General features: G+C 37.0%; 1 protein-coding gene across 2 annotated transcripts; it reads left to right on the forward strand.

Annotated features, from left to right (window-relative positions):
- The first annotated feature begins 304 nt into the window (after positions 1 to 304).
- Positions 305 to 20,508, forward strand: LOC124643830 (ankyrin-3-like). 2 transcript variants are annotated; one of them, XM_047182935.1, is made up of 10 exons: positions 305 to 551; positions 11,707 to 11,822; positions 12,236 to 12,390; positions 12,873 to 13,005; positions 13,732 to 13,914; positions 14,378 to 14,483; positions 17,173 to 17,313; positions 17,870 to 17,961; positions 18,456 to 18,605; positions 19,437 to 20,508. In XM_047182935.1, exons 2-10 carry the CDS (start codon positions 11,712 to 11,714, stop codon positions 19,755 to 19,757), a joined length of 1,392 nt encoding a protein of 463 aa, XP_047038891.1. In that variant the 5' UTR covers positions 305 to 551; positions 11,707 to 11,711; the 3' UTR covers positions 19,758 to 20,508. The 2 variants fall into 2 exon arrangements, with proteins under 2 accessions (XP_047038891.1, XP_047038890.1); XM_047182934.1 differs by lacking the exon at positions 305 to 551 and adding an exon at positions 10,242 to 10,584.
- The last annotated feature ends 1,324 nt before the right edge of the window (positions 20,509 to 21,832 follow it).

Here is a 21,832-nt window from a genome sequence, read left to right on the forward strand (position 1 = left end):
TTTATTAGCAATATTTAAACTTAAATAAATAGAATATAACATATACCCCACTTTTAATCCGGATTCGAAAGCGAGTGAAAATACTGGCGGAAGCTACTTAATCGAACTTTTTTATCCTAAGTGGCCAATAAAAATAAACGAAAAGCTCAAAACATCCTGTCGACCCATCCCATTTCTATAACACACGTCAATGCAGTTCAAAGTTCAAAAACTATCGGACGATAACTGCTACAAGCACCCCAAGCCACTGAACGAACGCACTTCGTATTTGGCAAGACGCCAATTTGGAACCCCTCCAGATTACATTTATAAGTCTGAAACAGTTCAGAATCATCTATTTCCCCGCACGGACGTTGTTCCATAGTAAAAACAACAAAAACAAACAAATAATAGAGCTTAAATCGATCATTTATTGGTTTCTAATCGATTTTGAGGTTATAATTTTGTAGTTTGACGTTTGACAGGTGTCACTTTTCGCGCCTTTTTTTGATAGACAAAGACAAAGGTGATCTGTGGATTTGTTTTATTTTGGGCCGTCAGGTGGTGGAAAGGTAAGAAATTTTTTGTCTATTTATGTAATAGACTATTTTAGAATATTAGACATTTCTTAATTTACGTTTTTGTTTGTGTTTGATCAACTTTCTTTTGTTGTACGACTGTTATCTTTTGTTTGGCGGTACCTACCTTTGTTTACTGAATCTGCGACTGAGAGTTCGTAAATACGTGCGTTGTCCAATTAATTAATATTGTTACTTTTTAGTTAGAAAATAATTGTATCAGATTTATTTTTTTAATTCGGCGTACTATATATAATTTCGAAAATATTTTAGTTCCTACAATCCCTGTTTGCGCTTTAATTGTTTTTGCCTAACCTGTAATTAATTATTTATCTTTTACATAAAGGCAAATTGATTAAGAGTAATTTTTCATGAATGGAAAACTACCACGTATTGATTTGTTTTTGACAGAGGTCAGTGTCTCAAATAGTTATGACATGTGATCCAAAATGGCGGCTTGGCAATAAACAATTAATGTTAACGATAAATCCATCAGGGGAAGCTATTATTTTAATTAATTAAGGTAATTAATAATTGGAAAAGTAGTTCGAAGTAACAGCCGCATAGATCGGTCATAAAGTTAAGCTACATTATTCCGTGTCGAGTTCCTCCGTGTATCGGAAGGCACTTTAAATTGCTGAGTCCCGGCTGTCATTTGAACATCTTTGACAGTCGTTACGGGTAGTCAGAAGCCAGACAGTCCGACAACCAGTCTTTACAAAGGGGTACTGGGTTGCGCAGGTAATTGAGTTGAGGAGGTCGGATGGGCAGATATTACGGGCGCTATACTGTAGGGAAAATGTATCTTGGGGTGTATATTTATCTAGAAAATACATGGTTTTAACCTCGGTGACGCTTTTAACGACGTCAAAGCTTACTGTATATTAATAATTGGCAATATCAGAGTAATTATTTTGATTTAAAACGAGCGGCTTCAATGGAAACAAATGCGTGGGTTTTGTTTGTAAATATTTACTGCACGGCCAAGTTTCTGTTGTCAGAACTATTTTAGACTTTCATGCTTTTGATCATTCACTTAGTCTTGTTATTTTCTGCTTTCTAAACGAAGCTTTTGCGGATTTTAAGCGCGTATACGCTTTTTATTACGCCTGACTGCCTAACACATTCAGCGCAAAAACTTGAAGAGGAATATCAGGTGTCATCGTTTGTATCTACCTATCCCTAGTTTTCGATTGTTTGTTGTCTGTCACTGTGACGCACACCGCATGTATCTCGTGGTGAACTCGCTCTAGCAAACAGTCAAACATTGCGTGCGAACATTGATTTCTACAATGTCCGCGAAACTGCAACCGCCTACACCGTGCGCGAACACATGCTAGCTGTGGACTCGCGACATAGCGTACATATTTCGGTGAAATCTTTACATAACAATACATGCTTTTAGATATTTTGTAAACAAAGAGGAAGTTGTAAATCTTGGTTACCACTCACTTATATTGGAATTGTTTTCTAGACCGGAAACAACTCAATTAGCTCACAACAATAGCTTTTCTTAGTTTTTCCGGTGTGTCCTTAAAATGTAACAAAATGCGTACCTTATACCACTTATACTCTTGTTTACAAAGTCTTCTGAAATAAGTGTGGATTGTTCGCGCGAGTTACCGCGGCGCTGGTACATAAAGGGCTTAAGAAGGAACGTGGTGGGATTTAGTCAGTAAGAGTCTGACACTCCCTCATGCTGCACCCACAGCGGGAGGGGTAATTTGATGATGACCCATCTCTGAAAAAAAGGTGTAGGTAGGCAACCTACTTTGATGTTTATTACTATATTTCTATGTTTTCCTAAAATTATTTGTGGACACCTAAAATAAAAGATTCCAATGTCTTGAGAACCTCCTCCCTACTTTGAAGTCGGTCAAAAAGTATATACCCACTTTACCCTTTCAAAACTTTTACCTACATCTTCAAAATTTCTAGAACATCCAAATTAACCTCTATAAACCTCAATAAATTCACAAAAACAAACTACACAGACATATTTGGAAGATATTCATGCTGCGCGCGCGCAAAGAGGTCATTGTCGAGGTTCCCGCCTAAATATAGACGCCATCTTGTTCTGTAGCCGCTATTAATGACGCGTCGGCTTCAATACACTGAAATTACTGCTTTATTTCTTTAATTGTACTATCTATACTAATTCAGTAAAGCGGAAACATCTTTTTATAATTTAAATAGATAGATTATTCTTTATTGTACACCAAGATAATTAACAATTACAACACAGGACATCACAACACGCAAAGAACAGTACAATTGGCAGTCTTATCTTATCAAATCAAATCAAATCTCTTTATTTTCAGGCTGCATAGGCCCATAGATATATACCTTAAAGACTAACATACATAATATATTATACAAACATTGTTAGTACATAAAAAACTTAAATCTATGTTAGTAACACTTCCCTACGCACTATGTCACTCTGTGCGGTTCTGTGGCACTTGTCCGCGGAAGCGACGGAACACCACGCCCTGTGGCCAGAAGTTCTCGTCCAACACGAGGTACAGGAAACACGTCGGTACTCGCACCACGAACGCCTTGAAGTTATCAATTGGAGTTTATCTGTAGAAGTTCTACTACGTTTTTCATTGTGTTCTACAGTAGAACACAATGAAAAACGGGCAGCTTAGGGTGTACATGTTTGTATCTCATCATATTTGCCTTATTTCATCATATGTCATTATGTATATTTGTTTGTACCCTAAAGGCTCCGAAACGAATTCACCGATTTACAAAATCTTCTACTGTTGATAAGTACTCTACTCTTCCCGAGTAACATAGGCTATATTTTATTTGGAAAAGGAAAAAGTAAAATGTAGGTACATAAGTACTAATATTATACAAAGGAAGAGATCCTTTGCTTGTTTGAAGGCACATTTATTTTTTTAATGTAAGATATCCCATCTTTAGAGGAAGGTTGTAGGCTACTTTTTCTTCGAGTGCATGGAGTATACTATTTTCTCCTAAGTACACCGAAGATGTACTGCACTTGCACCGATAATTTCATTTCAATGAATGACTGATTAATCAAACGAATTTCAATTCAATCCATCACTCATCGCTCAATTCTGCTTACTACAACCAAATTACAATGAATTGAAACAACAAATCACGTGTGACAGTCTCAATGAAACGAGATCAATCAAAGAAAATAAATCAATTAATTCATTGACGTGTAGACGCTGTAACAAGGTCGCGTCGTGCAGTGCAAACACGGAGTAAAGAAAAATGAGCGGAGATGCCATAATGCAGGTAGGTCAGGCGCCTTCTTTTAGGTCAAATACGTACGATGGGCATGACTGAGACGATCAGTTACGAGTGAATTTATTAAAAATTCTAGTTCTTTGAGAAATTTGTCAATGGTTTTAGGTACCTACAGAAAAAAAAATGGGACCAAAGAAAGCGTAAAAGGGCGGAGATAGTAGCGTTCCTCGTCCCACCCTCACCCGCATTTTGTCGCGCTACTTTCTTAGGAGATTTTCCGTTATGGCACCTCCGCTAGTCATTTAGTGATCCATGAGGGCAACTGTCAAACCAGCGGTTGCTATGGCAACATGCGCGTGATTGGCAGAGAAATCGAGTTGTGGACGTTGGCTATAACCTTGTAGCGTCGTCATATGAAATTGTTGTCGTACGTCAAATTAGAGCGATAGTTTTATTGCTAAGGTGTTGTTTATAAGTGTGAATACATTTTATTATGTATATCCAATACATATAAACTACATGTTTGTTTGTTTGAGTTGTCTGTTTACCTTGACTAATTGGCACGTGTAAGTTCAAATCTGTAGATATATTACTACAAATGATTAGTGAAATATTATTGTCATTTAGTTTTACAAGAATTTTACAAAAAAAGTCAAAATCAGCACCTGTCAATCTTTTTCCCAACTATGTTGTGGTCGGCTTTCAGTCTAACCGGATGCCGCTGAGTACTAGTGTGCCACAAGGAGCGACTGCCTATCTGACCTCCTCAACCCAGTTACCCGGGCAACCCAATATACCATTAAGTAATATTCCTTTATCGTCAGAAATTGGATCATTGCCCGCTCATGGCAACAGGTACAAAATCCATCACTTTCAGACTAGCCATTATCTAATCGAGATTGCAAGAAAGTGCATCTCTTCATACTTGACTAGTAGAAAATAAAACTCCTCTTGGAAATCGGTTAAAAAGTGTTTTTTTCGGTGGTAAAATGTCTTGGGCGCACGTGGAATTAGCATGGACATGTATGTATAAATTAATCATCTTCATCTGCCTAGCGTTTTCCCAACTATGCTGATGTAATTTTAAAGCCATCTTAACGATTTATTGGACCTCTAAGACCCCTTTGAATACTGGTCATCTTCTGCTTATCGTGTGTGTCAGAATTATCTCGAAACCATCTGACGGTCTTTAACACAGATATAATGTCCATTTAGCATCCTCTTCTGCCCTTATCCCAATTTTCATTTTACATTTATGGTGTCTTCTCCATGCTTCTCTATCTCACATCTTTTCAAGTCCAGTCTCTTTCCAGCCATATCGTCTTCGACACAATTCATTCATCGTGTCTTCGGTTTCGGTCCTCCTCTTTCTCTATATCCATTCACATTCTAACTCAAGACCTATGCCCATTCAATCTTCATTACATTATACTTAACTTCTGAAAAGGAAATACCAAATCATAAAAAAAATTTCATCGGCTTCTCATGCATACAAACGTAATACTCGCAAGAATCTACCGAGATCAACAGTCGTTTGGCTGATCAAACTATAATACAGTCCAATAAATGTACCATCTATAATCTATCCATATCATATCGATAGACTATTGGATTACTGACAAAAATTAATCAATTTCGTAACTTTCTTGATAACAAGTCCGTTGGTACACGCCCACATCATTTTTGGGATGGCAAGGTAATTGCCAAAATGTTGCTATGCATAATAGTTAGCTGCAGCTGTAGTGTACTGTTTTTCATTCACTAATTTTGATTTCAATTCATTCAAGTTATATATAGCACACAAGTATAACATACAAGTATTACGAGTCAATCTTGCTCCTCAAGAGATGCTGAGATATGATAAAATGTTTCGAACTTTTGTCAAATCAGATGACGATTGTATTTCCTTAGTATGACTCCATAGACTATTACAACCTTTAGATTATAATAGAATATATCTCAAACAATGTATGATGTCTATTAACTGAGTTTAAAATTATTACACCGCCACAATACGCCTCTTAATGAATTTGCGTATATGGATGACATACGTCGATTAAATTTTTATCGTTAGGTACTCGGATTGGACAACTAATTGAGGCAAGCCCCATCCATAGTTTTTATTATTCTTCACGTAAATACCTTTCTAATGAAATATCATACGTTACTGTTGGTTGGACCAAATCCCATAGATACAACTTGCCTATTGTCCTTAACAAAAGGGTGCGAAAAATAGTGTATCGAAAAAGTTATATCAGTGGTAGATATAGACTATTTAACGAGGTAGGCTAGAAATAAGAAAGAAAGAAAGAAAAATTATTTATTGAAACAAGTCACATGCGCATAGAAATAAAAAATATAAAAGTAACAAAAGGTTGCGCCAAATAGGTCCAATTCAGCATTATGCCAGACAGCTAGTGTCTGACGCTGGTTTTTAACTTTATGAGGAGTTGCGGGTGTCGATCGGTATGAAATGATTAATGCTCTGGCTATTGGCTACTCTTTATCCGGGTGCAAGACCGGGTGCCTATATTAGACATCCCTAACCTTGAAAGTTCACAGACGTTTCCCAGAAATACTCAGTCATGAAAAAACTAGCACCAACCGCGAATTTTTCTAAGAAAATTATCCTAAAAGTTTCTTTAAATAAACGCTCTACCTTGAATCTAGATTATCACCAAAAAGTACGCATTTTCCCAGTTGGAACTATCCCAAAATTGACACAAAAACCAGCGTATTTTGACCTTAAAATCACGCGAGATATTTGCAAAATACAAAAGAGAGAAGGGTCTAGAAAGTCTGGTATATAATATAGGTCATTGATACTTTTCCCTGTTTTGTGTTTATCGAACAACTAGCCGTTCTCACCCACGTGCCTTGAGAACTACCGCTCGTACCGGGATAAAACATAGCCTATGTTACTCGGAAAGAGTGTAGCTTTCCAACGGTGAAAAATTGTTCAAATCGGTACAGTGGTTTCGGAGCTTTTAGGGTACAAATAAAAAGAATAAACTGAAGATAGATGGAGCCACGTGCGTCTGTGTTTACAAACATTGTGCGCACTACAGAGATGTTATTTTTGATTTTCGCCCACGATAAAATTCAGGCAGATCGGGGAATTTTATTGTACAGGTTTTACGACTGTTTTTGCACGTTTCAATGACTTCTACATAGTTTGTTTGTGTTATTGTGTGAAATGGATCGATTTTTCAAAGAAAGAGAAAGAAAGAAACCGTGGCTTTGATAAATACAGGGCTTAAGAAGGAACATCTGGCATTCCTTTACGCTGCACCCACAGTGGGGGCCATTTGATGATTTCCCAATGAAATAAATGATACGAAATATGTACTTATGAAGTAACTAGGTATTAAATATCTGCGTAGGACAAATCTAGAGTCTTACAAAGATGTTTTCAGTTGATTCAATGAACTTAAACAAAAACAACCAAATAAATGTCATCTCATTTAAATCGTAACATAAATTGTATTAATTCTCGTTCATTCTTTGAGTAACAAATAATTCATTACAAACTCTTGTGACTTCGAGGAAACTCCCTGACGGAATTGGCGCGAAAATTGTGCCTTTCCCGCGTTTTTGGAACGCGGCCATCTTGAATTTTCCTTTTAAATAAGCGATGGTAATGTCTCCAGACAGCCTGGTGAGATATTGGCAATAATAAAATGAGAAATGAGGTTTTAGGAGATTCATATTTTATTCTAACGGGTATTAATAATTTTGTTTTTTATGCGTAAAACTGGACAGACGGATTTTATTGACCTTGTGTAGCAATGTCAGAATTCATTCTATCTATCTCCAGACGATGTTTATATCAATTTAAAGAACGAAACTGCTGCGCAATACATAAGATACTAAACAGCCTTGATTTTCTAGAAAACAGATTTTTCACTTTTCTGTTTTTTCACAATTAACTTACACAAACTTTCTTCGTTTTCATTTTTGACAGGGACTTGGGACAAGGCTAGGCAGATGATGTTTGTCTTTGTCAGATAGGTAGGCACGTCAATGACGTGTCGTATCCTATTTATTGTATCTATACTGATAAAATAAAGAGGAATCATTTTTGGTTTGTACCCTAAAGGCTCCGAAACTACTGAACCGATTTTAAAAATTCTTTCACTGTTGGAAAGCTACACTCTTCCCGAGTAACATAGGCTACATTTTATCCCGGTACGGGCAGTAGTTCCCACGGGACGAAGGCGAATTCCCGGGGAAAAAGCTAGTATTTCCTAAGCTCCTGGCATACTGCCCATAGGTCTAGTTTCTACATTTGATCAATATTTACATTTCACCTCGTATTTGTTTTGACTAAATTGCGTTTCGTTTTACGCATTACGATACTTGTTATCTTCGCAAATAAACGGGTTAATGGAATTGGGATCGTGTAATGGATTTTGGGGTATGTTTTTGTTTTGTTAATTAATTTGTTTAGCTTTTTTTAATTATTTAGGGAATCCTGATTGAAGGAATAACATTAAGGTTTGGTTTGGCCGAGTTGACGATGTTTTCTCTACAAATAAATAAATAAAACTCTTTTAAAAATCGTCTCTCTCAAAAAGTTAAATCAGTAAGTGAGTTCTTTTATTAAAAGTAACTAATTAAAAAGTAAAAATGTTGCCAAAAGCTAAACACACAGACAAATTACTTACTACTTTTTTTTCTAGTTAAAATTACGTAGACAATAATTATGAAATTTTAGTAGCTTTTCGTGTCCATGAACTCATTTAGATATATTTTGTTGCCAAAACGTCTCAAGATTATACCTCTAGGTATAATTCCTTTATTTCCGCTTATGTCTGACATCATTTGTAAAACTAAATTGGCATTGAACTGTAGGATAGTCACGGTTTTAAACTAATTCTTTTGTCTTACGTTTGAGAGAATGGGTTAGGAATTAGATTAGACTGGGTTGTTTGGTTCCCAACATCAGATAGATCTAAATGATATCTAAACAAACAGACTTTTGAAATCTTTGCCCGCATCCCGAGAGAACACACTGATAAGTAGCCTATAACTTTCTTCGATAAATGAGCTATTTAACATTAAAGAACTTTTCAAATCCATCCACTAGAAGGTACTAAAGATTAGTGCGTTTAAAACTTTAACTTGTTCCCATAAAGAAAGAATACAAATAAATACCTACACAAAAACAATTTGTTATTGCACAAGTGCGCACACAGGATATTTAGGTAATTAAGTAAAAAAAATACTAAGATGTGAAGAATAAGAAAAACAAATACTAAGGAAGGAGAAAGACAAAAAACTGCCAAGAAATAAAACTTAAAACACTAGGAATTTTGAAATTTTCTCTACAGTCTGTATACCAGGTAAAACCTCTGACGAAATCTATTCTCCTAATACACCTCTTTATCACTTCACCTAAGTCCCACGTGTAACACACGCACATTCTCATTTGGAAACCTGCCCGCAACGGGTATCCTTATGACGTCGAACACAAAGAGTCAGACAGACACGATGACATATGGGAAGTACATGTGGTAGGACTATTAAAAGAAATGGACATACTTTAAAGTATTTATCCTTTTGTTTAGCGTAGGTATTGGCGAAACATTTTTTTTCTGGTAAAGATAGTGAGATTGGGCTCATAAGTCAGTATGTAGATGAATGGTAGTGAGCACATTATAACGATTAGGTATCCAGCCTATATCAGACTGATTAAAAACTCTGTTGAATTTTCGATAATCTTCCTAACCATTGCGCCAACATAGGCGAACTATAGTTATTAAGAATATCAAATGTAAGTCTTAAACACAACGTAACGCAAAAGCTTTTGTTATTGTATCAAAACATTAAATCCCAAAATAACTCGAAAATAACACGATGTAGAATGCGTAGGCAGATTTAACCTCTTTTCAGACATCAACAAACCAATGAAATGACATATTTTTTTATGTATGAACTGATGGCTTAATGACTCGGAAACTGTCCACTTTTCATGCCGGGAAAATGCTTATTTCCTTCCAAACGTGAAGTAAAAACCGCTGACAAAAGAAAATATTACACTAATGTTTTTAAGCTGAAAGTTTGTGAGTGTGTATCTTTATTAATTCTCCGCGGATTTAGATGAAACTTTGCAATAATATAGCTTATAAATCAGAATAATATATAGGCTTCTCTTATCATGGTGAGGGAAGTCGTTTTCTCAGGAAGTTGTTGGAAGCTAGTTTACAAACGAAAGTTTTCACACCTAACGCTCGGAATGGCGACGACATAATATCGTCCAAATACGCGACTTACGAAGTTGGCAACCATATCTCATTTATAACAAATACTTACAAACATGTTGACTGATTCTAAATGCTTATACACACGGGTTGATTTCTACGTTATATTATAGTATCTACCTACGACTTGTTTTGGTTGAACATGTGATTCTTAAGTCCAATGCGATTTGGCGGAAACTATTCAGTCAGTCGAGTACCGTGATTTGAAGAGAGAGCATCTTCTTAGCTCCAGATTTTTAAAGTGAAATTATTTATTGATCATTGCCAAGTGTTGGCTTTTGAACTGAAGTTTTGGAATTCATTTCTTTTATAAATACGCTTTGTGACTTATTCTTTCTTGGACTTTGTGAAGAGAAAGTGCCGTGTTGTGTTATTGCAAAAAAATCTTTTGAAGATTGGTGATGCCAGTTTTTATAAGTTAGTGAGATTGATATCTTAGTGATTTTGTTTTAAGTCAGTGGTTTGTTAATCAAGTGAAATGTGTATGCTGTGTTCAATGTGGTTCCTGACCCGTAGGGCTTCAAGGAGTGCATCCGCAGGTTTCATATTGCCATTAATTTATATTTCAATAAGATTGCTTCATACAGGTGTATATTCTTCATTAATTTCGTGTAGTATGATAATATTCTTAATTTTTATGGGTGGCCCAGATTAAGATCATTGTAGTTTTTGATGGGTTCTTTTTATTGTCCGTTCATTTTGAGGATTATTCGTCAATTTACTATTGATAACTTAGAAGTTCGAGCTAATACTTTAAGTGAAAGGTGATTTAAAAATAAACAACGTTATGGTGTTGAGAGTCCGTTATTTTTTAAAGACAAACTTACGTTTCACATTTTGCGTTCATTTCGCAGCAATCGTCATTGTGGTTTTTCCAAATACATAGGGATTTAATTAATCTAAAGTCGTTTATCCACCCTTAGCAAGCGTGGTGATGAATGATGAACTCTATTCATCTGTCTAGGCTTTTACCCAGCTATGTTTGTTTATAGGCATAGTTACGTATAGGCTACAGCTGCTTATCTGACCTCCTCAAAAAGATCAAATGGTATCCACTATCTACGTAGTATGCACATCGTACACAATACATGCTTTCTTCGTAATGACAATGCAACTGCATCAGGCCAACGTCGTATGACGTTGTGCAATCAAAGTCTATTGACGATAGGACTTGCAGACCACGTGTAAAGTTAGTCTAATTCTTCAAAACCACATTAATAAATAAGCGATCCCGTTGGTACAATGGTCAACATAACCGAACTGTCATACTTATGGTCCCGACTCTAGGGTTCGATTCCCGGTACGATCAACATTTTTGTGATGAGCATGTTTGGTTGTGGTCTGGGTGTTAAAATATGATTTTTTAAATCAGTATGGTACATAGATAAAGTTGTTTTATATTAAGTTTATCAATTATGTTAACACCCATGACATAAGCCAAAGTCAAAGAAAAGTATATTTATTGTGGGCATATTATGTAAGTTACAAATCTGACCCCAAATGACTTGGGAACAGGGTAGGAAAAGGGTTCAGATGATGATGTAAGACTCATCTTAACAATATATTCGAGTGTCTATATGTCGTGCCTAATAGGCGACCGACTATAACCGACTGTTTGAAAGGAGTATATCATCGCTAACGTCTATGATGTCTTGTTCCAGTGACCATGCCGTCGGAGGTAGCTCTGGGCAAGTCGATGCAACGCGAGCTGGCGGACTCCATCATCAGGATGGTGCCGCTCGATGAGATCCGGATATTACTGGCTTGTGGTGCTAAGGTGAGGATTACTTTAAGTGTCTCTTTGAATTGTATTATTGCACAATAGCTTCCACAAGCAGTTTTACTTACTTCCCGCATACTGAGGGAACTACTTCCCGCATCCGGATAAAAAGTAAACTATACATACCTACGTTATTCTGGTACATGTATAATGTATAAGCTACATACTTCCAAGTTCATCAAAATCCGTTGAGACAAACACTTGCGAACTTTCGCTTTTATATACAGGGTTAATATAATGTACTTATATGAAAATGACGAAATTTAAACCAACAACATTTTCTTAAATAGTTCAATCATCAAATGATTATCCCGCTGTGGGTGAATGAGTGTCAGACTCTTATGTTTCTTCTCTCCCTTTTGCGAACTCTTTCGAGCAATCCCTAAACAAATATACCTTTTTCGTTCCAGGTAAACGAGCCAGTAACCCAAGGTCTCCGTCCGCTGCACTACGCGATCTGGCAGCGATACCTGGAGGCGACCCGACTGCTCGTCGTGAGGGGGTGCGATGTGAACGCCAGGGATGATTGTGGATACAGCGCTTTGCATCTGGCTGCTGAGCATGGGTTAGTTCCTATGTTTTATAGCTAAGATTATGAAGAGGGCTTTTTGGGCTCTGTAGCTATAGAACTGAATTGAAAAATTATTTCACTGTTGGGAAGCTACAGTATAAAATCCATGTAAAATATGCTTAAATATTTAATCCGGGTTCCGTCTACGTAAACCCGCAAAAATGTACGTGCAATATGGAAAACTCGCGGTTACTCCCGCGTCCTGGGGGAACTATTTCTCATACCCGTTGACAAGGCCTATGTGATATGATCCAGAGTGCCAAGTTCTTGCACACCAAAATTTTGCAAAATTGGACCTACCGTTTCCACTTAAAGACGTAACGAACGTACACACACACTCACAAACATACGCATTTATACGTAAGTATGATTTTATGACCAATTAGGATGCAGGCCTATAAATTAATTCTCAATACCTAAGTAGGTACAAAAAGAAATTAAACAAGAAAGTAATAAAACCACCTCCACATTCACAGCTACACGGAACTAGTAAAGCTGCTACTAGAAAGTGGTGCAGCAGTGGACTACAGGCCTGACACAGGCGAGGAGTTCCCGCGCACCACGCTCTGTGACGAGCCTCTGCGGCTGGCCATCAGGAATAAACATTATGTGAGTACCAGCCGTCGCCTACATACCTAGGGAACTACTTCCCGCACACGGTAAACAGCCTTTTTATCAGGTTTTAGACAGACGACCTTATAAAGGTCGCCGGAAGACGCTGGATGCAGGTCGCCTCCAACAGGTATCTGTGGAGATCTGAGGGGGAGGCCTATGTTCAGCAGTGGACGTCCTATGGCTGAGATGATGATGATGAGACTATCTGTAGTTTTCGCAACAGACAGCCAAATAGAGTTACTTTCTCAATCATAGTATTAGGTAGAAGTAAGAATTGGTATTACTAAGGGGTACTAAGAGGGATGGGCCGATGTTCATCAGTGGAGTGGACGTCCGATGGCTAAGATGATGATGATGATGATGAAGAATTGGTATTTAATGGAAAAATGACTGAGCGACATCGCTATTCGTTTCGGTGCTAGGACAAAATTGTATTTAAAAAACCATTATTATGCCCGTTTTCACCAACAATCTCTCAACGTTTCCTTAACTAAGTGTCACTTAGAATTTATAAGGGCTCCTCCAATATTGGAGTTTATAAGGGACACTTACACTTTGGAGAAAACTAAATTCGTATAAAGTGTTCCTTAAATACTCTTAGGGGATCCCTAAATTAAGGTATTTGTTGGTGAAAATGGGCATTGGACAAGCATATCTTTCTCAACCACAATTTGCCCAACTTACCCCCACATCTTTTAACATTCTCTTTCCAATTTCCAGGAGGTAGCCCGTCTTCTCCTAGAACACGGGGCAGACCCTAACAAGAGGTACTTCTTCGGCGCCGAGATCAACCTGGTGTCAGACCCTGAGTACTTGGAGCTGCTGCTCACGTTCGGAGCCAACCCTGACTCCAGGGACCGGGCGGGGTTGACGCCGCTGATGAAGGCTGCGAGGCAGAGGAAGGTGAGAATGGAATGGCAGATATACAATAGTGCACACAGTAAACTAGGTTAGGTTTGTGAATAAGTTAAGAGTACTAAGGTTCGCCTTAGGTAATGAAACAGACGTAGGTAGTGACTCTTTGATCTAGCTAGTTTTTTATTAATTCTTATTCTTCATTTTATCAAGCTAAGTTATAGAAGATAATTTATTTGTAAAGGTTCCATTAGATATTGAGTTTTACATAACTCATACCTTAAGGTCTACTAAACCTATGGAATGATCTAGCGGCAATTCGGAGTCAAAATACTGTAACAGTTCAATGGCTATAGGATATCTAATAATTATTTTATAGCCTCAAGGTCAATTTTCAAAAAGATCCTGTTCTGTTTCTTCAGTGTTATCGGCATTACATTAAATGACCGAAAAATTACTTTTGCGTTTACAACGTTAGTTCGAATGCTTCTAAAGATACCCTTACTTCCAGGGCATGGATGCAGTCCTGCTGCTGATCAGCTTCGGAGCCGACGTGAACGCGATGGCGGACGCCAGAAACGACTACCGGACTGTCATGCATTATGCTGTCTTAAGTGGTAAGAGGATTTTCTATCTGAATCATCATCGTTTTCATCATCATCCTCCGAGCCTTTTTCCCAAAATGTTGGGGTCGGCTTCCAGTGTAACCGGATGTAGCTGAGTACCAGTGCTTTACGAGGAGCGACTGCCCTATCTGACCCCTCAACCCAGTTACCCGGGCAACCCAATACCACTTGGTTAGACTGGAATTGGTTGGCCTGGACGTGTTTCTCAGGCATCAATGGCCCATCTATACATATAATAAATCTGTAAAAAAACTTTGTCTGTACATTGAATATAATAAAAAAATTATAATTGAGTGGAGTTCAGAAACAGTAATCGAGCACAAATCCAAAAAAAAAAATCTGTCTGTTTGTCTGTATGTCTGTATGTCTGTATGTCTGTTTGTTTGTACACGCTAATCTTCGGAACTACTGGACGGATTTCAATGATTTTTTCTTTGTTGTATCGGTATAATGTCTGGGCAACATATAGGCTATAATTTATCTTCAAAACTTGAAGACCTGGTGCAGAACTGCAACAGATCAACAAAACTATAAGAGATACAAAAATGGTGCCATGGCAAAAATTGTTCCACGTGATGAGCATTCTCGGTTGAGAGAATAAATTTGAAGATCTGGAACACCTGATGTGGAACCCCAAGAGCCCAGCTACACTGTAGCATATACGGGTATGACGTTTTAGCAAAAGTTGTTCTATCTGATAAGCACTCTCTGTTGACTTATAAAAAATGAAGATCTAAAACACCTGGTGTGGAACCCCAAGAGCCCAGCTACTCTGTAGCATATACGGGTATGACGTTTTAGCAAAAGTTGTTCTATCTGATAAGCACTCTCTATTGACTTATAAAAATTGAAGATCTGGAACACCTGATGTGGAACTTCAAGAGCCCAGTTACACAATAGCATACATAGGAATACCGTTTTAGCAAAAGTTGTTCAATCTGATGAGCACTCTCTGTTGACTTACAAAAATCGAAGATCTAAAACATCTCAAGTTGAACTCCAAGTGCCCTACTACACTTGAAATGACGTTTTAGCAAAAGTTGTTCGATCTGATGTATATTTTCTGTTGACTTATGAGAATCGAAGATCAGAAACAACTGATGTGGAAATGAAAGCTATCTCTAATTTCACTGTATAGTGATATAATAAGCTGGAAGTACCTCCAAGCAGTGAAGGCGGTAATAGTTTAGGACAGACTTTCAATGGTGATGGTATATCATCGTCAATTTTACTCTTTTACTACAAAACTTTATAGAATGAATGTTCGAGTTTTAATGCTATTTGAGTGTTGTATTCTTTTTCATTTATCTTCGTGACAGGGTAGCCTACTCAGTACCGCGGGGGGCGAGGGGGCAGTCAGCTAGATTTTAATTGATCAGGTATCTTCTTCACAATAAAACTATTACCATGGGTCGAATCTTTTCCAATGTTCTTAGGGAGAGAATCATAAGATCCCAAAGATATACCGAAGAGCGTTTGGAAGGACTTGATGCTGTTCGAGAACATCAGTCTGCTACTTGCTCCGAGGAAATCTCATCGGATCGCGAAGCGCGCTTCCGTCATTGGCATATTTACGCATCTACATCCATATGTCTAGAGAACTTCTCAAGTAAAGAATATGCTACTCATTGTCTCGCGAGTCGGACACGTTTACTGATACAAATTATACAAAATAAGCATGGTGAATCAAAGAAAGTAATAGTCCGTCTTTTAGATAACCCTAAAATAATGGACAAGTATTGTTTTTTTTTCTTTCACAAACAAAGAACAAGGAAGATACAAAACGCTTGAATTTTGTATTAAGTCACTTCTTAGCACAAATTTTACATAGACGTGACATCACGAGCTCTCCGACTTTGTTGCGTTAAATCTCATTGTTATTATTGTTATTACTTCAAGAGCCTTTTCCCCAACTATGTTAAGGTCGGCTTCGATGCAACTGAGTACACAACAAGAAACGACAAGAAACGACTGCCTATCGGACCTCCACAACCCGGTTACCCGCTCAACCCAATACCTCTTGGTAAAACTGGTCACACTTACTGGCTTCTGACTGCCCATAACGACTGCCAAGGATGTTCATTGACAGCCGGGACACACTAGAAATGACAGCTCCTCCAAAAACCGGTCATTGGTGTCCAAAATATTCTAAGAAAGTACATACGAACTAAGAAAAGTTGCATTAGCAAGTACTTGCCAGACCTGTAATCGCAGTCACACACTCATACTTGAGAGATTGGTTCTCTAAACACTAGGTCACCACTACTTTGTTATTTAAGGGTCCGTTCAGAAAAACCACTTAAATGCGGACTAATCAGAATCACTACTTTTATCCCTATGGTCACGCCTATTGCGCTTTAGTTCTTAGCGTTTTGTTTAGTCTGCTGTGCTTTTGCCGTTGACGTACAAAAGTTAAATATATAGAACGTTTCGAATGATTTTGCGTATTCCGTTGTTTTCCCGTCAACGGGCCCTTTAAATTCAACATCAGACGATTCAGATCTTTGATTTTGCTAACCCCGTAGTCGCTGGTATAAGGGATAGGATCCGCGTACGAAGTCGCGGGCAGAAGCTAGTAGATAAATAAATACCTTAAAAACATTACCTACTTAGCCATGTCCGCTTCGTTTAATTCCACCTGTGTTGAGTGTCCACTACATTTTCCCCCCTAACTCCTCAGGTAACCCAGAGGTGGTGAACCTAATGATAAAGCAAGGCGCTAGAGTAAACTACGAGTGTCCCGAGCTGAGCAAGCCTAGTCCGTTAGACCTTGCTATATTGAAGGGAGATGTCGCTATGCTGCAGATGCTGTTGGCTGCTGGTAAGATGATGTTTAGGTTTTTTTTGCTATGAAGTTAATTAAATGCTCTAAAGAAAAATCTACATGGAGAGAAGGGAAAAAATATCGAGAACCCTGGCGTGATTCTACTAATTTTACTTAAGCGACATACGATTCACATCCGAATAAGATCCAATCACGACTCAATTACGATTGAAGCGTATGTGGCATTCCGCTATTTTTTCTTTTAAATAAACGTTTTTATGCGTTTCTGAGATTCAATAAATGAATCATATTGTCTGCAACTTATTTACGATTGCAATATGATTGTAGAGCAAACTACCGTATAGACCAAAATATGGCAGACCAATCGCAAACCAATCGAATGTCATTAGAATACGATTGGCCTTATATTAGTAGCAGAATGCCCGATATGGTTAAAACTGCTATTGCGGTTCAATTTCTATTCAATTTTGACATTATTAACTTAGCAGAATTGGGCCCCTGTTCCATGAAACTCCAATTTTGGCCGTTTCTCCCACTTCTTGTATTCCCCTCACTAGTCCACTAAAAACTTAAACATGTATTTGTTTTTCAGGAGCTCAAGTGAACGCGTCAAGCTCAGTGATCGGGTCTCCGCTACACGTCGCGTGCTCAGACAATATTACTAACAGGAAGGAAATTGTTCAAGTAAGTAGCTTCCTTCCACTTTTGTTCACTTTCCCCTTCAAAATACCCCTTTTTTGGCAGTAGTATGGCAATCTCCGTATTCCTTGTGGACATCTCATCCACCACTATGTAAAGCAGTTGGAATAGGACTCTTACCGGCTAAAACTTTTACCAAGATAGCTCTCCTCTTTAAGTCTCCATGTCCAATATTTTTTGTTAATTTAAATGACGGACTAATTAGAATTTATCATTATTTCCACGTCATCACGATTATTGTGATGTTTTCCTCATTTATCCGCTGTAGCCATTGAACAGTTAGGTACTTTCAGCCTGCAATTTGGTTATAAAGAAAACTTTTGATGTAAAAACTATCTAGCTAAAGCAGTTTGCCTATATTTCATACATAGACCAAAAGTATTTAACTCCCACACAAACATATTATAGACATATTAATCAAGAACCTCCTCCTTTTTGGGAACCCAGTAAATTAACTCTCAAACTTCTGTACCCCACAGATTCTTCTAGAAAGTGGCGCGGACCCAAACCTGAAGGTGTACAATGATGAAGACGCTACACAGCTGCGTCCAGCTCTGGCGGAGTACCTCGCCAGCAACACGGAGCCTAGTGCTGAGATTGTTGCTCTGCTGCTCAGATATGGCGCCAGGGTTAGTACTTTCAAATATATCTTATGGACGTGAATGTTATATATATACAGGAATGAATTTTATTCAGTGCGAAAACTTTGTCAACTTATGTATAGTTAAATAAGTTTTATAGGTACGTAAATTTTTATTTTGTTGTGTTTTAATACAATTGATAGCGGTTCGCTTAGCGAAAGATGTTTATTTTGTAACCGATTGTACGGTCACAGTCGTCATAGTAGGCACGGCGGCAACGCGAAACCGGTTTACTGACGCGAGCGCTGTTCCAAGCGCGTAAGAATAGTTAGTATCCATATTTTGCTGATTTTAGAGCGGATAAAAAAATGAAAAAAAAAAAAAATACTGATGATGCAGATATGTTCTGTTAATGATTCTGGAACACCAGTTTTTTTTTGCACTGCTTAAAATTAATTCCTGTATATTTATCTTGTGGACGTGTTGCCAGCGTTCCCGAATGTTAATCAGTAGCAGTCGTTGTTACAATTCCACGTCAGAGGCTGTGAGGCGGACTTGAGAAAACTTTGACACTAGGGCTTGTTAGGTGAAACTCACTCGATAATAAGGTTCTTATTACGGGCTCTTATTACGGCTGCAGAAATATTCAAAACAGCTGGACGCCTACCTCTTCACATCTTACATAACCAAGAAGTTGGCTTCTAAAACTAAAAATAAAAGAAAAATCACATTGACCTTTTAACACCACACACTAATGCCTTTTCACAAACAACTTAATGAATGAAATGAAAACAGAGACATAGTGGCATCCAGAGTAAAAAAAAACAAGAAAAACTAAGGTGCCTATATCTAAATAATACTTACTATTTAATTTTCCAGGTCATCATGAAAACTCAATTTCGTGACCCGGACGGCATCTTAAACCATCTCCAGAACGTGACTTCGGAAGAGTACCAGCATATCTTCTACCTTCTTCTAGAAGCAGCCGAAGCATTCGATCTTTGCATGATAAAGAGAAACAACTCCGTTACTGCGGTACAAAAAGAAAATCTAATCCAACGTGCTAAGACCCCTATCTCCTTGCTGGCACAAACCAGGATATTTTTAAGGAGATATTTTAAAACTACTTTGGTTGATGTAGTCCAGGACATAGAATTACCAAAGATTCTTCACCAATATTTGCTTTTTAATTGTCGTTAAAGCGACAATTTTGGTAATGTAAGGTTTTACTTAGGCTGAAGATGGAATTCTTTTGCCTCATCTTTTTTTTAAAAGGTGCTTTTGGTGTTGCCAGTTGATTTAGTCTCCCAGGTTAAGGGGTGATTTAAAATGTTGAGGCCAGTCAAGTGGGTTAAAGATAAAAGTTCTTTGGTATTTTAATGTGTAACTACGTCTTATATGACTAGTATTATTATATTTTAATATCAAGTATAAGATTGATCCTATTTTTTGTCCTACTTTGTATTGAAATTATATTTTTGTTTGTCAATACAAGGATCTACCAAGTCTTACTATTTTTATTTTAGCTTTAAGAAGTGTATCGACGTACTTATCTGTATTTTTAATATCAGTATATATTTATCATATCATTTCAAAATATGGTTTTGAGATTATTTTTAAACAATTTTACAAAAAAAATGTGTTTCATAAAGAAAGTCTTATTATTGAAAAGAAAAAATTGAGTTATTTTTATACAATTTCGCAGAATAAAATGTAAAAGCAATTGTAATATGAAAATGTTTTGTTATTATAAATTATAAATAATGAATTAAGACATAAATATCATCTATGAAATCATTTAATATTATGTAGTCTGATTTGTCAATGCTATGTGATAATAAGTATGTGATATATTTGTATTATTAAGGCTTATTGAGCTTGAAACCTGAGTTTCAACTTGTATCTATCTAATGAATATTTTTTTTTAATAAAAGGAAAAACGTAAAATAAACTTTGTTGTTTTTTCCCCCGACTGTTCTAATTTAAAATAAATCTAGCCCTTAAAAAGTCTCATCATGGGTGGAGAATAATATTAGAAAAAATCTGTGAGTAGACCATGAAACCTTGGAAATGGCAATTGAAAGTGAATCAAAATTATATGTTAGTTGGATGGAACCCATCGATTTTCATAAAACGTGGTGCAAAAGCATTCTGCACTGCTACAAATGTTTGAGCAAAAGGCACACAGGTAAAATAAAATACAACAGTTTGTGACATTATATAGTAGTTTAAAATTTCATTATTTATGTTTAGGTAGATCAAAGATTTAGAAGAAAATAGCTAGAAACGTTCATAGTTTAGTTTTTCTTCTCAAAAAGAATAAAAGAAAAGACGCTCATAGCAAGTCACCATCGACGTATTTTTGCTAGTAGTTGCCAGATGACAATAAATTTATCATTCGGAAAGGAAAATAAGTTTCTGTTGTTGGCAACAACACCACAGTGACTTGTCAAATTACAGCTTGCAATTTTGCTTCGAAGACAAACCAAATAAATAACTTAATCTCAATTTTGCTTAAAATACAATCAATTCGATACTAAAATGGCAGACAAACCGAAAGTAGACCTCGGCCTTCTTGAAGAAGATGATGAATTCGAAGAATTTCCCGCGGAAAGTGAGTATTTCACGTTACTGTTTTTCTACAAAGTTCGGGAGTAATTTTCGTGAGTTTTTGGTGTAACTTTCTATTGTTTTGTTTTAAGATTGGGGAACGGAAGACGCTGACGATGAAGACGTCTCCGTTTGGGAAGATAACTGGGAGGATGACATCGTACAAGACGATTTTAATATGCAATTGAGGTTAGTATTTTTTTATGACGTCAAAAGTTTTGTTTGTACCTCGATTTATTAAATTAAACAATTGAACAGAGAACTTATGTATAAGCCTTCACGTTCTAACAAAAAAGCATCTATTCTTAGTGTGATTAAATTTTTAGATTAAATTCTTAGTCAAGTTAAAGAAGATTGGGCAAGAATGTATGAAGTTTGGTCCAAATGTCCACCACGAACGAGACCTATATAATTAAATAGTCCACTTAATTTAGACTAACTTTTATTAAGAAAGTAAAAAAAAACAATGCCAAAAAAAAGTCATAGTCAAAAATGTATTCTTAATTTTCGGTAGTTTTTGTATGTTATCATTACTATTTTTTTTTATTCCACTTCCATTTCTGCACTTAATCTAAAACTAAGATGAGTAAGACACATTTGCATATAAACAGCCCATATTTTTTTGCCCGATGGATGTACGAATCATATCCAATTGAGGCGCCAGA

This window comes from Helicoverpa zea, chromosome 28, assembly GCF_022581195.2.
Source record: "Helicoverpa zea isolate HzStark_Cry1AcR chromosome 28, ilHelZeax1.1, whole genome shotgun sequence".
Classification (NCBI taxonomy): Eukaryota; Metazoa; Arthropoda; class Insecta; order Lepidoptera; family Noctuidae; genus Helicoverpa; species Helicoverpa zea.